The sequence below is a fragment of the Macrobrachium nipponense genome, chromosome 44, assembly GCF_015104395.2.
Source record: "Macrobrachium nipponense isolate FS-2020 chromosome 44, ASM1510439v2, whole genome shotgun sequence".
In the NCBI taxonomy this organism is placed as follows: domain Eukaryota; kingdom Metazoa; phylum Arthropoda; class Malacostraca; order Decapoda; family Palaemonidae; genus Macrobrachium; species Macrobrachium nipponense.
The window spans coordinates 44,792,836-44,809,296 of record NC_087221.1 but is presented as its reverse complement, the minus strand read 5'-3'; the positions used below and the strand labels follow the sequence as shown (position 1 = coordinate 44,809,296).

The 16,461-nt window shown below is 37.2% G+C and overlaps 1 protein-coding gene and 1 long non-coding RNA gene across 3 annotated transcripts; one reads left to right on the top strand and one right to left on the bottom strand.

Annotated features, from left to right (window-relative positions):
* The first annotated feature begins 3,530 nt into the window (after window positions 1-3,530).
* LOC135203876 (uncharacterized) lies at window positions 3,531-10,602 on the top strand. Its single transcript, XR_010312063.1, has 2 exons — window positions 3,531-3,711; window positions 9,513-10,602. It is a non-coding gene; the product is annotated as an uncharacterized LOC135203876 (long non-coding RNA).
* A 1,959-nt stretch (window positions 10,603-12,561) lies between these two features.
* Window positions 12,562-15,934, bottom strand: LOC135204276 (keratin, type I cytoskeletal 10-like). 2 transcript variants are annotated; one of them, XM_064234419.1, is made up of 3 exons: window positions 15,816-15,902; window positions 14,176-14,324; window positions 12,562-13,736 (listed from the first exon to the last, which is right to left on the bottom strand). In XM_064234419.1, the coding sequence occupies exons 2-3, from the start codon at window positions 14,182-14,184 to the stop codon at window positions 12,732-12,734; spliced, it is 1,014 nt and encodes a 337-aa protein (XP_064090489.1). In that variant the 5' UTR covers window positions 14,185-14,324; window positions 15,816-15,902; the 3' UTR covers window positions 12,562-12,731. The 2 variants fall into 2 exon arrangements, with proteins under 2 accessions (XP_064090489.1, XP_064090488.1); XM_064234418.1 differs by lacking the exon at window positions 14,176-14,324 and having other exon boundaries at window positions 15,816-15,934.
* Between the last annotated feature and the right edge of the window lie 527 nt (window positions 15,935-16,461).

The window sequence follows — 16,461 nt, the reverse complement described above, 5'->3', positions numbered from 1 at the left end:
TTATTTTCTTTATATCCTTTCTCCTGACTTGTCATTCATCCCCCCCCCCTCTCTCTCTCTCTCTCTCTCTCTCTCTCTCTCTCTCTCTCTCTCTCTCTCATAATGGTAATTATGGAACAATTAAGAGAGATATTTTCATTGTTTTCCACAGAGGACGTCGGGATTTCGACGCCACCACGGTTACGAAATAGGTTGGATATTTCTCAACCTTTATTATAACTTAGAAAAAAAAATGACATCCCTTTTAGCTACTAAATATAAGACAATCGCAGGATGATATGAAAAACACCACGATCAAACCGGGTTCTCACGACACCAAGCGAAACAGACATAATCATGTCGCAACATAGGGCGCATAAACACTGTGGTCTTAGCTGAACATTTTCCTTTTCTCATTTTACAATAAGCGGAATAAAATGTCAGGGTCATATGTACATCCATCCATCATGACCTTTCAATATAATTAAAATCTTTTAATCTAATGTTCTTCATGTTTTGTTTCAGACATAGCGCTTAGAACATTTTTTTTTTTTTTTAAATTTAGGGGTAGACAATAGAAGTTTTCCAAAGGGCTTGGCTGAATTTGGTTAATCTGTTTGATCATTCAGGTGGAGTATATAAATACACACATGCAAACACACACACACACACACACACACACACACACACAGAGAGAGAGAGAGAGAGAGAGAGAGAGAGAGAGAGAGAGAGGTTAATGTCCCATATTCTTCACAACGTAAATAAGTTTCGGTGAGATTTCACAATCGTAAACTACGTTTAGTTTCCGTTACTCGCAGGTATATATATATATATATATATATATATATATATATATATATATATATATATATATATATATATATATATATATATTTTACACTGTTACTTTTTTCCCGGAATGAGAGTGTGTGGCTTTAGAGAGAGAGAGAGAGAGAGAGAGAGAGAGAGAGAGAGAGAGATACATAAGGTGAAAAGAATTTGACCACTTCTTCATTTAGATACGTCACGAACCGGGTGTCTTGAGTCTTCCGACTTCTTTAGTGGACCTTTCCCTTAGGGAGAAGAAAACCTGCAGTAAAAGTAGCACAACTAGTATGAATAGTAGTGGTATGAAAACAGTAACCATGATAGTAATAGTAGTATTGTATCTATTACAGTGTATTATAATTTTCACAGTCAAATTCGGTGACAATGATATCAAGTAGTGGTACTGAGAGTAATAACTAAAAAATATTATTATTATTATTATTATTATTATTATTATTATTATTATTATTAATAATAATAATAATAATAATAATAATAATAATAATAATAATAATAATAATAATAATAATAATAATAATAATAAGACTCCCGGGCCTTGACCCAAGCTGACATCCAACGCATCTCTTGAAAAACGGCCACAGATTGGGCCTGAAAGTACTCGAGTGTTGAATAAAATAAAATGTAAATACTTATAAGTAAACACGTTCCATATACACAGTAATTTTGTGGGTTTCTTTTTCAATTATTATTATACTGATAGTTGCACGGTCTTGAAATGGAGAAACAAACCCACAGTAATGTATGGGTACAAATATATTTGAAGAGAAATAAAAACAGATTTAGTTTTAAATATATTTGTACCCATACATAACCGTGGGTTCGTTTCAACATTATATTATTAATGATGAGGATGATGATATTGATGATAAATTCCAGCAGGAGACAAAATGATAACGATACTTACGATAGCGAAGCGAAAGCGGCTGAAGGCGATGAAATGAAGTATTATTAACCACCAAATGACAAATTAGTCAGACAAGCAGGTAAAAAGTGTCGGCTCATTTGCAGCACCATTAGACCGATAACAAAATTTCTCTATTTTATTTTATTTTATTTTATTTTTTTTTACGTTTTGTCACAGATCTGAGGGCAACGTCGGTGGCAAAACTGGAGTATGTCATGTGTGCGCTTTTGTGACATCACCAGGAACGTAAATGATTTGGATTTGTTCTAAAACATTTTGGAAAAAAGAGCTGCTTGGAGGAAACTTTACCGCTGGCAAACGCAGCCGCGTCAGTGATTAGAATTTGGCGCGAAAAGGTGGAAAAACGGGAGAGAAAACATATAAGGTAATTGGTGAAAACTTCTATATCAAGACGCGCCTGAAAACGAGCGAAAGATTAGAATTCGGCGCCCAAATTAGCAAAAAATATGAAAAAAAAAACACAACTAATTGGAGGAAACTTCTCCGACTATAATAGACGCCGGAAAACGCGTTCGCGTGATTGACTCGATTTTGGCGCCAAAAAAGAAAAGAAAAAAGGCAGCTAATTGGAGAAAACTTTGGTGACAAGACGCGCCGGAAAACGCTTGACGCCGTCGCTGAATATCGCATCGCACCAGACAAAAAAAGAAGAAGAAGAAGAAGAAAAAACCTCCCTCCTCCCCTCCCCCCGCCCGAGAGGTGGCGCCATAGGATGCTACTTTTCAAGAGGGGATGCTGCTATTGATGACAGGTGTCGTCGAGGCAGGAGATAAACACACCGGAGTTTCTGAGCCTTAATGATATGCTCACGTATCGCGGGAAGCGACTGAGGTGACAGAAAAGGGCTTATTATGAAAACTTTCGCGAAAAAGGTCGCGTCGTCCCCCCTCCCCTACTCCCCCTACTCCCCACCACCAAACCACACCCTCCCCACTCTTTCTACCTTCCCCCCCATGTCATTATAAGATGATGATGTTACGAATCAGAAAAACGAATCTCAATTGGATTTCCTTTTGTCTTTTTCGTTCCGTTATGTTTTTTTCTCTCTCTCTCTCTCTCTCTCTCTCTCGATATTACACTTTTATCAGAAACGAATTGACAAGAAAACGTACTGGAGAGAGATATTAAAAGTTACGGATCAAATCTGATTAATCAGATGACGAAGAGCCAACGCCCCAACCTTCATCTCTCTTGTTCTTTTTCTCCGTCTTTCGTCTATCTTGCCACTCTCATTTTCTCAATATATTCTCCCTTTTTTTCGTCCTCTCTCTTGCTTTGTTCGTCGTCTTCCTATCTCTCTCTTTCTCTCTCTCTCTCTCTCTCCATAAAGACCCTCATCCTTTGACCCTTTCACTAAACCCCAAAAAGAAAACCCAGTTTCTCAGTCAACCAAGAAAGAAAAATTTTGGAGGTAATAATGGAGCGAAAAGATGAACGCAGAAGGCGCGACAACTTAGGATAAGAAGAAGAAGAAGAAGAAGAAGAAGAAGAAGAAGAAGAAGACCCAAGACACGAATCTGACAAAGGGGAGAAATGAAGAAAGGAATAAAAGAAGAAATGGGGGGAAGGCTTACGACAGCAGAAGGCACGAGGACTGAGGATAAGGCCAAAAGAAGAAGGTGACCCCAGGAATGAATCTGACAAAAGGTGGGGAAGGAAAGAGACGAAGGAGGGAAGGAAGGATGGAATGAAAGAAGAAGAAATGGGGGAGGCTTCCTTCCTTCCCCCGCTAGTATACGGTTGGGGGTCCCAGACGGCTCGTTCGCCTGGCACTACACGGTGGAAGTTGGAGGAGAGGCACGCGCATACAGTACGGTGGAAGGGAAAGGAGCAGTTGTGGGTTAAATTCAATTGTGGTTCTGCAGCATCTTTTTTGAGAAGACGTCTCTTGCACGAGCACCATCTCCGTGTCTTCGTCTCCGATGATGGAGGAACCGACGACTTTGTTTGTGCTGGTGGTGAGTGAGGGAGTGACGGAGGGAGGCGTGAGTGATTATTCCCAATAATCGATCAATGTGGAATGTGTGTGTGTGTGACCCGATCAGTGGTGGTGACCCGTTCTTTTACGGCTTTTATTGATTTTTTTTTTAAAAACGTAATTCGTGCACGTGAATTTCTGTCAGTTGTCAAAATGAAAATATGGATATATTGAAGATTTTAAGTGGAGTAGTGTTTATTAGTTGCGCGCGCGCTCGCAATCTCTCTCTCTCTCTCTCTCTCTCTCTCTCTCTCTCTCTCTCTCTCTCTCTCTATATATATATATATATATATATATATATATATATATATATATATATATATATATATATATACATATGTAGTATAGTGCGTGTGTGTGTGTGCACATCGTGCATCGTGTGTCAGTGATTTTCTTTCGCTCTCTCTTTCTCTCTCTGTCAAAATTAATACAGCTACACACACATCATATACTATATATGTGTGTGTTTATACATGTATTTCATACACGTGTATTTTATATATATATATTTATGTGTCCGTTTTTACAGAGAGAGAGAATCACAGATGCACACACGCTCATACATGCCCAGAGAGAGAGAGAGAGAGAGAGAGAGAGAGAGAGAGAGAGAGTAGCTGCTTCTAACGTATTTCGTCATAACCATTTCACCGTGTCCATCTCCATCTACCCGGTAACCGAGTGATGTTTGGTTTGTTTACTTGTTTACGATTTGTTAGCAGCAGGTAAACAAAACGAAACCAAGCACGGGAAACCAGTCAAAGCCATCAGACCAATCAGAAAGATCTTTAATCTCAGCAGACATTCATTTCCTCCAACTCGAAGAGAACCATCACCACACCAAACGATGTGAAATTTGAAGAAGAAGAAGAAGACGAAGACGAAGAAGAAGAAGTTTCTGTGACCCCAATTCTTAACTACAGTGATGTCAAGGATTAGCGCCTCACGCAGCGCATGCCCCAATCGCTCACTCGTCTGGTTCTCGGGCACGTTTATAACGTCCTCGCATCATGCCCCTTCATGTTTTACTTTAAGTTTGTATCATCTCAATCTCGATTAACTTGGATGGACGTTCGAAGCAGCAGCAGCAGCAGTAGTGGTAATGAGGATTTACCTTTGCAACGGCTCCTTCAGAAGTATTTTCGGATTTCTTGTTCTTGAAGTTGTATCCATCGTAGCGGCACCTCTTTCCATGGTAGCTACCTAGCTCCACCAACTGATCTTCTTTCCACTCCTAGCGAGACTTCAAGACTAATTTAGTCACACGTGATGTCTCATGACGTCAAGTCTCAACCTCACACTTAATCGATCCTGTGATGTCAAAGCTCACGGGCTTGAGTGATGTTAATGTCACCTTCAATGCGAGTGCTATTGCACTGCAAATTCTCGAGTGCTTTCAAGCTTAAGACACTTCATGATGTCAAGCCACAGCACATAGAAGATGTCAGCTGTTATCCACTTGAATAGAAAGTCAAGCTTATAAAGTTTGATTTGGGTAAAAAAAAAACCTCAAAAAATTAAGGCATACATGAGTAATGCCAAAGACAAAAAATAAACGCTCTTAATGCAAGAAGCCTTGACCACTTGCTTGACGTCAGATATGGAACGCCATAAATATTCTCAAACTCCAACTGCATATTGATGTAAATTTCAAACTACAAGTGCAGTGAAGTATTAGTGAATTACGCAATCTCAAGTAAACGACAACTTATATAGTAATGACGCCAAACCTGGGCTATTAAAGGGATGATATGCCTACACATAATAGTGGACCCAGGTTTGACCAATGATAAGACATTTAACCTGAATTCTTCAACAAATGTCAAGTCTGTATCTATTTGGTAATCGAAAATAAATATTTCTTTTGTGTTACAGTGAGAATGAATGCATATGATATCCATTATATCACTGAGCAATATCTGTGTATTAGATTTCATTTCTTGAAGATCATAATTACACACTTTCGCGCACAGAATAAATATTAGAAAAAAGATTTTAGGACGGCGAGATTTCTCTTTTCACTAAAGAGCGAAATAATTTGCGGAACACCCGACCGAAGCAATTCATTCATGACGAGAGTATAGTCTATCTGTTTGATCAGCTGGTCTGAAGCCAATGCCACATGTTACGAAAGACGGAGTTTTCGTGTGAACGTTTCGAGTGTTTGTTTCGTCTCGCGTACGAATTCCACGCTCGGATTATTTATCGCGCATCGGAGAGACGCAGTTTACGAGTTTGAAGTATCGGAGAGACAGAATCTAAGCGTCTGGAGCAACACGTGTTTAGAGACGGGCCTAAAACAAACAGCAAGAGAGATCATAGATAAAAAAAAAGAAGAAGTCCTTCTCACGAAGGTTCGCAAAGCTCCGAGCCAAACAGCCATTTCCCTTTCTTCGACCTTCGTGCCCCCATGACTGAGCGGCGGAGCGAAAGGTCACCCTCTGGGCCCGTCTTTAACCGGTCTTTAACCTTTCGTGGTAATGAGATGGACTCGGTACGGCCGCGGGGTAGAAGAGGAAGAGTGCCGCTATCACTTTTTAGTTACATCTCGATTTTAATATTCATTTTCCTTCGAGGTGGTGGAGATCTTTTAATTACCGTTTCCTACGTAACGCAGTTCCTGTTCAGTTGGGGTGAATGTTAAGTGAATGGGTTTAATGGTTAGGGCTCTCGATTTGTCTGCGGGAGGTCTCGGCTTCGATTCCGCCCCAGGCACGTTTACTTCATTCCTCTGGTGCCTAATTTGAATAGTGTACGTGGATGTTAGCTAATTGTAGTATGTCGCAATAGAAAATGACAAAACATAATTTGGAAATATATACACGTGTTTGCCTAAGGGAATTCTTTGTATATATGTACATATATGCTGTGTTTGGTGTGTATGAATTTACAAATGTGCAGGTTTGTTTATGGTTACGAGTTTATATATACATACATAATAGTATCTATATATATAATATATATATATATATATATATATATATATATATATGACTGGTACAAAATGTTCTGTAACAACAGAATTCCATCTAATAAAAAGGAGCCCATAAAAACAAACCAAAATGTAGAGAGAAAAGTACTATATTTCAGAGACTGCTGTCTCTCTTCAGGTATATGAAATGAGAAAAATTTACAGAAAAGGTGGTATTTATACCAAGAGATCCGTCCACAAGTAAGCCAATTTAGGTCACCCCGCTGATAATCTTCCTTTAATCTTCTTAAGCGTTGGTTGAATGAAAACTTCGTCGACGACATCTGAGATCCACGCGCCTTTTGAGATGCTTCAGTTACCTGCTTCTTCCTTTTATTAAGGCCGATTCCATCATTTGACTCTTGTACCGGCAGTTGCTGCTATAAATTACACGTGACAAATTCCAGTTTATTCTATGGTTATGTTCATTTATATATATATATATATATATATATATATATATATATATATATATATATATATATATATATATATATATATATATATATGTGCACATTACGTTACGACTTTTATCTTTGTGTATAAGGCGTATAGATGATAGGAACGTGTGTATATAAATTTTCTTATTTATACAGTTAGTTTATATATATATATATATATATATATATATATATATATATATATATATATATATATATATATATATATATATATAAACACACATGTATGTGTGCATGCAATATGTGTGTGTGTGTATGTGTGCATGCAATATAAAAAAACGTAAGCACATAGTTTTACATACCCACGGAACTAACATCTTTGTTCTCCTGACCTGACACGGCTCTCCAATTCTGGCAGCAACATGCAAATATTCTCGCCTCATTTGTATGCACGGATCCTTACAGAGGGTCGCCCATAAATGGGAAAAAAGAAAATGCATTCATGCATGAAAGCATGTGGGGAAGCCGATTGCCTCATGGACATATTCGTGCAATAAAGAGTCATGCTTTGTTTAAGCCTTCGGTAACATGACTATTTCTTTTTAAGATATTTGATATTTCGTTTGTTTCTTTTCCCTGAAAACGAGATTTTACGACGTGTCTTGTACCTGTTTCATTCGATAATGATTTCGTAATGGGTACTCATGGTCTAGTGGTTAGGACTCTTCTCACAGCAGCGAGAGGCTCCGAGCTCGATTCCAAAAATAACCGGAACGGTGTCTTGATCTCAGTTGACCTAAGCCAAAAGGCGGAGGGTGTTAGAAACCTCGCAACCAAGGACTTACGAGATCCGGCATGCTAATCCCTCTTATTGCCTCTCAGTAATCAACTGAGCATAAGATGCTATAACTATGAAATGAATAACTTTTAATCATTGTATTTGTTTAAGTACCTAAAAAATAAACAAGCAAAATGTTTACTTAAGTCTGGGATCACAAGTTCGTTTTTGCCAGTTTATTGATTTAAGATTTATATGGGAGCAATTTTAACATGATGAATTATTGAAAAATAGGGCATTTAATTCAAAATGTTATTCTGTCTGATTGAGGGCTTATCCGTCCCAGAACTTAAGGCTCACGGTCAACTGTTCAAACACTGACATATTCAAGTGCTGGTTTTAAAGCCAAGTTTTGCCAATTCACATATAGCTAAAGTATCGATCATGAATGTACAAAAGAGATAATTGTTTATTTTCAATGGTGCATTACTGATGGCCTCTGCAAAAGGCCATATGGATAAGCAATAATGCATTCTAAATGAGTGCTAAGCTGCTAGTGTACGAGGCGAGAGTGAGAATTGAATAGTTACCCCTATGAATATTTTTCGAGCCGTTTTCTCTGGAAGAGAATGATCTGAACTTTGCATTCAGGGAGTTTTATTTTAAATAATATTTTTTCTGCCTTTTGACTTTTATATTTTTCAATCGTAATTATATTGGATGAAATTTCACTTTTCGTGCCCTAATGTTTTTTTTTTTTTTTCTAAATATAAGGGGTCAGTAATTTTTTTAAATCTTGTAAAATCATGCGTTGAGCAAAAGGCTTGCGCAAATATAAGGTCAATTTCACATATGTACTTATTTTCAATATATCTTCACAACTCGGTACCATTACACTCTAAGACGATTCTTTTCTAATCTATTCATCATGTTTACAATATCTTTCTTTAAAGTGGCTTATTACCCCAGAAACGGTCTTCCTGACCTCCAAACTTTCACAGACAGAAAGGACCATTATCCAAACATCCGGTGGATGTCTGAAGCCATGAAACGATACGAAAGTTTCCTAAAGGAAGCAACAATGACTTCATCTTCTCTCTCTCTCTCTCTCTCTCTCTCTCTCTCTCTCTCTCTCTCTCTCTCTCTCTAATTGGCTAATTACGTGAAAACAGTCCTTGAAATTCGTCACGAGTTTCTCTTGTGGATTGTCATAATTAACTGCTTCTTTAAGTGATGCAGAGGGGGGGAAAAATGCAGTAGCTGAATTTGTAGTGATATGGGAACAGGAGACATCCCAGTGGAAAACGTGTTTATTACAAGGATTTTAAATTTTTTTTTATATATTTTTAAATTTAGGTAAATCTGAGAGTTTACGAGTATAGTAATTCACCAAACCGTATGGAATTATAATTCAATTTATCATGATTATTTTCTTTATATGGATTCCATTAAAGTCGAAGCTCGTTGGGTGTAATGATATTGACAACAACTTCTGAATGTGATTACAGCTAGCAGTTATTAATAACTATCCTTAGTACCTTCTTGCTACCTTCTGTAAATAAGCTTCACAAGTATTGATCGACGTTGCTGCTAATATAATTATCGATACTAACCTGCGGTCATTCCCATTCCAGATATCGTTGCTTCTTGGGGTAACGGATCGAGGCGGAATATCCGTAGTCACTGGCTCTACGATCATCAAAGGACATAATGTCCTAACCACTTTAGTGCAGGGAGATCGAAGTTTATCGGCGCCTTCCTTCGATCGACGATCTTTCATCTCTGGTAACCCTTACTTCGGTCAAGAAACCTCGAGAAATATCCGAGGCATCCAGAAGGTTCCTCTCCAATCTTACATGTCCACGGGTCAGGTTCCTGATAGAGGGTACTCCTTCGGCAGACGCAACCCGCAAGGAACCGCCTTTTCGCAACCAGCCGCCCTCGCATCTTCTTCTTCTTCTTCTTCTTGCGGTGACGGGCAAGTCCTCCGAGCAGACAGGCAGTGCGTGACGCCCAGAATCACACGGAATATATATTTCTTCAACGCCCCCACCCGGAGGAATGCTGTGACGCGTCCCATTCCAAATCTCCCCCTGCCGAAGGTCATCGAAAACATCCTGTTGGTGAAGCTCCCACCTAAGAGTAGAGAATCCGTAGTAGTGCCTCTCAAAGAACAGAAACATTACGTCTTCTTCTTGAACAGAGCCGCTGATGCGGGGAGAGACAAAGCTGTCAGCGCTCGTCCGCAGCTACCTACCGTGAAACCCGAGGTGTACTTCGTCAGGTACAACAGTCAAGAGCAGGATCCCGGTGGTTTAGGGGGTCGTGGCGGGGCGAACCTCAACGACGTGCAACAATCGGGTGGTTATGTCAATTCTCGCGATTTGTTTACAACGAATGGACAGAACAGTGAACCCTTTTTCATCACCGGTGGGGGTGGGGGTCTGCAAGGCATAAACAACAACATTGGTTATAAATAACAACAAAGAAAGTATAAATAAAAGGAAGTCTGATGTAGACTTCTTATCAGTTGAAATATCTTTTTTTATTGTGTATGAATGTTTTATTTCTTTTCCTTTTTAGCGAGTCTTTTGTTGACTGAATGTTTCTTTAGAGTTCTTGTTTTCCTTGTAGAAAGACTATACTGCATGTTCGTTAGATTTATGATATTGTTAAAAACCTGTTAAATAGAATAGTTAATCTAATTATAATATTTATGTCGAAGGATTTTTTATTTACTAAAATGGTATTTTATATGAATGCACTGAAAATTAAGTTTAATGATAAACTTAGAATTTGCACCGCCTTAACAGACCCACTGAAATTATATACATCATTTGCCAAATATTTGCTAAAGTTTTATAAATATAAATTTGCGAAAATCGGTCTGTAAATAAAAAAGAAAAATAATCACTCATCAGTGACTGACGGATATTTCTTGTAATCCTTTCATTTGAGCCTTATACGAGACTTATGTACACAATTTGTGCAGTTGAAAGACTCACTTTCATTTCCATTCTCAGCAAAACTTATGCAAACTCGATGTGGGAAGCCAACACTATGCACAGTAGGGTGAGATTTAAATTTTATTACTAGTTTTAGAGTTGTCTTCTTGGTTTCTTTGCAGCGAGTGACAAACTTTCCTTAAAATCTTTTGTTTGTACTTTTTATATTATATGTATATATAATGTATATATATATATATATATAATATATATATATATATATATATATATATATATATATATATATATATATACGACGGTAATTTCAACACGGGCAGAAGTAGTGATCTCCGGAGACTGCGGTGGAAGTGTAGAATATCTAGAACGTGAATATGACATACGACCCTAGAGAGAGAGAGAGAGAGAGAGACCAGAAACAGACAGACAGACAGACAGCCAGACAGACAGACAAACAGATAATGAAATTAATATGTGTGTATAGGTAAACTTCGTTTATCTTAATTTGCCAAATTATCCGTATGCTTTGTAAATTGCGTTTCGAAATAACCATTTAAGGCATTGAACCAAACGATTTTCCATTAGGAAACAAATATTACGAAGGTGATTTCAACACAGGTAGAAGTAATGATCTCCGGAGACTTCGGTGAAGTATAGAATATGAGGTACGGCCTGAGAGAGAGAGAGAGAGAGAGAGAGAGAGAGAGAGAGAGAGAGAGAGAGAATAATCATGCTAGTCCAATGTCAGCGAAAAAATTAATTCTATAGCATTCGAATACTAAGATAACTTTTTCTAAACTTGGAAATGTTTTTATGTGACAAGAGTTTTTCATATTGCTATTCACATAAATAAAAAAAAAATAAAAAGTTAACTTTTTGTGCTGACATTGGACTGGCATGAATATTCTCTCTCTCTCTCTCAGACCGTACATTATAATTCTACGCTTAACCAAAGTCTTCGGAGATCATTACTTCTGTGGATGTTGAAATCTCCCTCGTAATTTTTGTTTAAAAATAGAAACTCGTCTGATACAGTGTCTTAAATGATTATCATGAAACGCAATTAACGAAACATAATGATATCATGGTAAATTACGATATACGAAGTTTACCTACACACGCATTTTATCTTCATTATCTCTGGCTGTCTGTCTTTCTCTCTAGGGTCGTATGTCATATTCTAGTACACTTCCACCGAAGTCTCAGGAGATCACTACTTCTACTGATGTTGAAATCTCCTTCGTAATATTTGTTTACTGGAAGATGGTCTGATTGAGTGTTAAATGGTTATCATGAAAGGCAATAAAACAAATATGACAAATTGAGATAAATGGAATACACATCATTAATTTTCGTTATCTCTCTCTCTATCTCCTCTCTCTCTCTCTCTCTCTCTCTCTCTCTATCTCTCCTCTCTCTCTCTCTCTCTCTCTCGCTCTTCTCTACTCTCTCTCTCTCTTTTTCTATATCTATATATATATATATATATAATATATATATATATATTAATTAAAATCACGAAAATTTGGAACGTGGCTTTTACACACACACACACACACACACACACACACACACACACACACACATATATATATATATATATATATATATACATATATATATATATATATATAATATATATATATATATATATAATATCTTATTGTTTAAATGCTTTAACTGGTACGATGGTAACCTAAGCAAGTTGAACAACGATAAAGATATTTGCGATTTAATATACTGCAGGTATATAAATCAGTATTTTTTCTCCAAAAAAAAAGCTTTATTTTGACCTTCAAGAAATTCAATAAATAAGAAAGAAAATAGCATCCATATCAGTTTGATATTTCAAATAAGATTACAGTCAACAAAATCGCAAGTCTGACATATTTAAGGAGTAGAGTATAGACCACTGGGAGCAGATGAACCACCACCGGAAATGGAGATTCCTCCGGATGTTCCAAATCCTCCGGAAATGGTCCCACCGCTGATGGAGCCTCCAAAGTCTCCAGAAATGCTGCCTCCACTAACTGACCCTCCAATATCAAAGCTGCCACTGCCACCAATGACGCCACCAGAAACACCTGCACCAAATCCACTATCAAGTCCACCTCCGATGCTTCCTCCTGAGACGCCACCGCCTGATCCACCTCCAATGACCTGGCCAACTCCCTGGTGGGTAGCGCTGCTGAGGGCACTCTGAAGATCAACGCCTCCTGGAAGAGTTGGGTTCTGGCCGTCGCCCACGTTGACGAAGTAGACTTCAGGCTGGCTCTTGGGTGGTGCTGGAACCTGGATGACCTTCTGTCCACCTGCTGCAGTTCCCTTGTTGAGGACGTAAACAATATTCTTCTGCTGGGGTGGAGGGACTACAATAGGGTCCTGTCCTGCAGCGCCTTCTGGAAGACGCACGAAGACGATGTTGTGCTCGACCTTTGGTGCTGGGATGTTAGGACGAGGGCCAGTCGATCGGGGCTGTGCAGGAACATTATAGACGTAAACGTTGCGTTCAACTTGAGGAGTTACGCAGCTCCCTCCATGGGCGACCTGTCCATCACCACAAGAGATTGATCCATGTCCAGAGAAGGATCCACTAAAGGATCCACCACTGCCAAAACCAGAGGATCCGAATGATCCGCCAGTGCTTCCACCAGAGGATACAAAGGATCCACCAGTGCCAAACCCAGAGGATACTGAGCCGCCACCACTGCTGAAGCCGGACGAAACAAAACCTCCGGTACTCCCTCCAGAGGAGACGAAGGACCCCCCACCTGATCCTGCACCCGAGGAAACAAAAGACCCTCCAGTTCCACCGCCGGAGGATCCACCATGACCAGGCAAACTGTAGCTTTGTAGTAAGGCTGATTCTGCTGCTACCAGCAGAGACACGATAATCTGACAAAAAGGAAAAAGACACAAGGGAACGATATAATATGCATTTAGCTGTTTTTTTTTATTTCGATATTTTTGGAAGTTGCACCAATTTTGATACATCATATTTCTTTTTACTGTTAACGGGTAGTTTCTTGAAATTTGGAATAGGCTATTTTTTTTGGCAATTTGATGTTCTCTTTTGCATATTTGTGCAGAGAACATTAAACTTAAGCTACTTATGTAACAGACTGTAGGGAATTATGACAAAATGAGTTGAAGATATAAACTGGAAATACAATTTTGAAGTCCTGTGTTGACGAAGAAAGGGAAGTTATTACCAAACTCAAATTAACACTTTATTGACTGAAATGAGTTATCTCCAAGACAAAAGAGTGACGCGTTTAATTAAGAAACAACGAATAGCCAGCTGGTGAGAACAGTACAAGGCAAAACGACTTACCAAACACATAATGGGTATCTGGGAAAAGTGCTGTGTTATCTCCTTAGACTTTTGAATCTCATTTGCCACTTCACGATGAAGGCAGAGAGAGACTTCTGAAACTTTCTGACTTAGTTATTTTGCTTTGGTATAGTAGGATGTGTCCTTGTCTACTCAGGCGTAGTGAAAGGAGAAAGAAGAAGAATGAGAAATGATAGTAATAATGGCATCGTTACGCTAATTATCGAGGGAAGGTTACAGAAAATGAACCTTAACAACCTATATACATACATACATACATATATATATATATATATATATATATATATATATATATATATATATATATATATATATACACACACGTTACGCTAATTATCGAGGGAAGGTTACAGAAAATGAACCTTAACAGCCTATATACATACATACATATCATATATATATAATATATATATATATATATATATATATATATATATATATATATATATATATATATATATATATATACACACGTTACGCTAATTGATCGACGGGAAGGTTACAGAAAATGAAACCTTAACAGCCTATATACAATATATTAATATCTAATATATAGGTATATATATTATATATATATATAATATAATATATACAACATAGGATATTATACACAACCCGTTACCTTAATTATCGAAGGAAGGTTACAAAGAAAATGAAACCTTACCCAGCCTATATATATATATATTATATATATAATATATATATACAATTATATAATTATATATATATTATAATATTACACTATACATATATAATATAGATAGATATATATATACGTTAAATAAAGGTAATATAAATGTATACGTAAATGTATATATTTGCATAGAAGTGTATACAAATATATATATATATATATATATATATATATATATATATATATATATATATATATATATATATATATATATATATATATGACTGGTGAAAATGTTCAGTTATAACAGAATTTATTCTAATAAAAGGAGCCCCCATAAAAAACCACGCCAAAATAAGAAGAGACAAATATACTATATTTCCTATATTTCAGGGACTGCTGTCTCCCTCTTCAGGTAGATGAATGAGCTCATTCATCTACCTGAAGAGAGAGACAGCAGTCTCGGAAATATAGTAGTTTTCTCTCTATATTTTGGTGATTTTATGGGCTCCTTTTATTATATATATATATATATATATGTATATATATATATATATATATATATATATATATATATATATATATATATATATATATATATATATATATATATATGTGTGTGTGTGTGTGTGTGTGTGTGTGTGTGATAGTGTGTGTGCGCGCGCGCGTATGCATGTGAATTTGTGCATTTTATCTAAATGAGGGATTAGCCCTATGTATCATTTACTCAAATATAGTCGCCTCAACCCCTTCTGAAATAATTCCTAGTACTGATCCCAGTGAAGCACAAAAACCTCACCATCGCGAGCAAGAACGTTTTTGATTCAAGTTACCCAAACTAAAATAAAAATATTAAGAGAAGATTAAAGTTTGCGAGTAGTAAATCATGAGTGATAACGAATTTATCTGGCGGTGGTAGCAAAGGGTCACAATAAGCCCAGAAGAGTATTGGCTCAACAGTCTCTGCTAAGACACAGATACTCACCAAAGCTGCGTGTTTCATTGTGGAGGAGAGCACTGAATGTGAGATGATGTTCCCAGAGCCATCATTCATTTATATATATATATGCGCCCACTCATCGCTTCCTCTCACTTCCACTAGATGTCTTTTTCTCCTCTTCTTACTTCTCCTTCCTTTCTCACTTCCACTAGATGTCCTTCCTCCATTTTTTCCTCCTTTTCTCCTCCTTCTTCTCCTCCTCCTCCTCCTCCTCTTCATAAACAGCCTCCCATCATATCTGGGATGAAAAATATGTTTACATTTTTTAACGTTTCTTCTCTCGCTTCCCTTCTCGTTTTGGAGGACAAATATATTTATGACAAATATACTTATGTGGTTTGCTGGTTTACAAATTTTATCTGTCGGCGCTGGAAAATGTTTTAGTCGTTTAATTAAAGGGTGGCTCTTATTTTTAGTTTTTTAAAATCATATTTAAGTTGCTGAGTTCAAAACTGATGGGAAGTAATGAGTTAAAACTGAGGCAAAATCGTTAATATGTCTGGAGAAACATGAAATTTGATTATTAGACAAAAATGGAATATCAGTCTAAATTTAATGTATTAAACCTGATATAACAGGCAGTAATTTTAAGTAGATAACAGAACATTTATTTTCTGCTACAATCTTCAAC

Excerpts from the sequence above, each read along its gene's own strand:
- LOC135204276 (XM_064234418.1), bottom strand. The coding sequence starts at position 15,884 with ATGAATGATGGCTCTGGGAACATCATCTCACATTCAGTGCTCTCCTCC. Across the intron at positions 13,737-15,815 it reads CAATGAAACACGCAGCTTTG|ATTATCGTGTCTCTGCTGGT; the intron begins GTGAGTATCTGT and ends CCTTTTTGTCAG.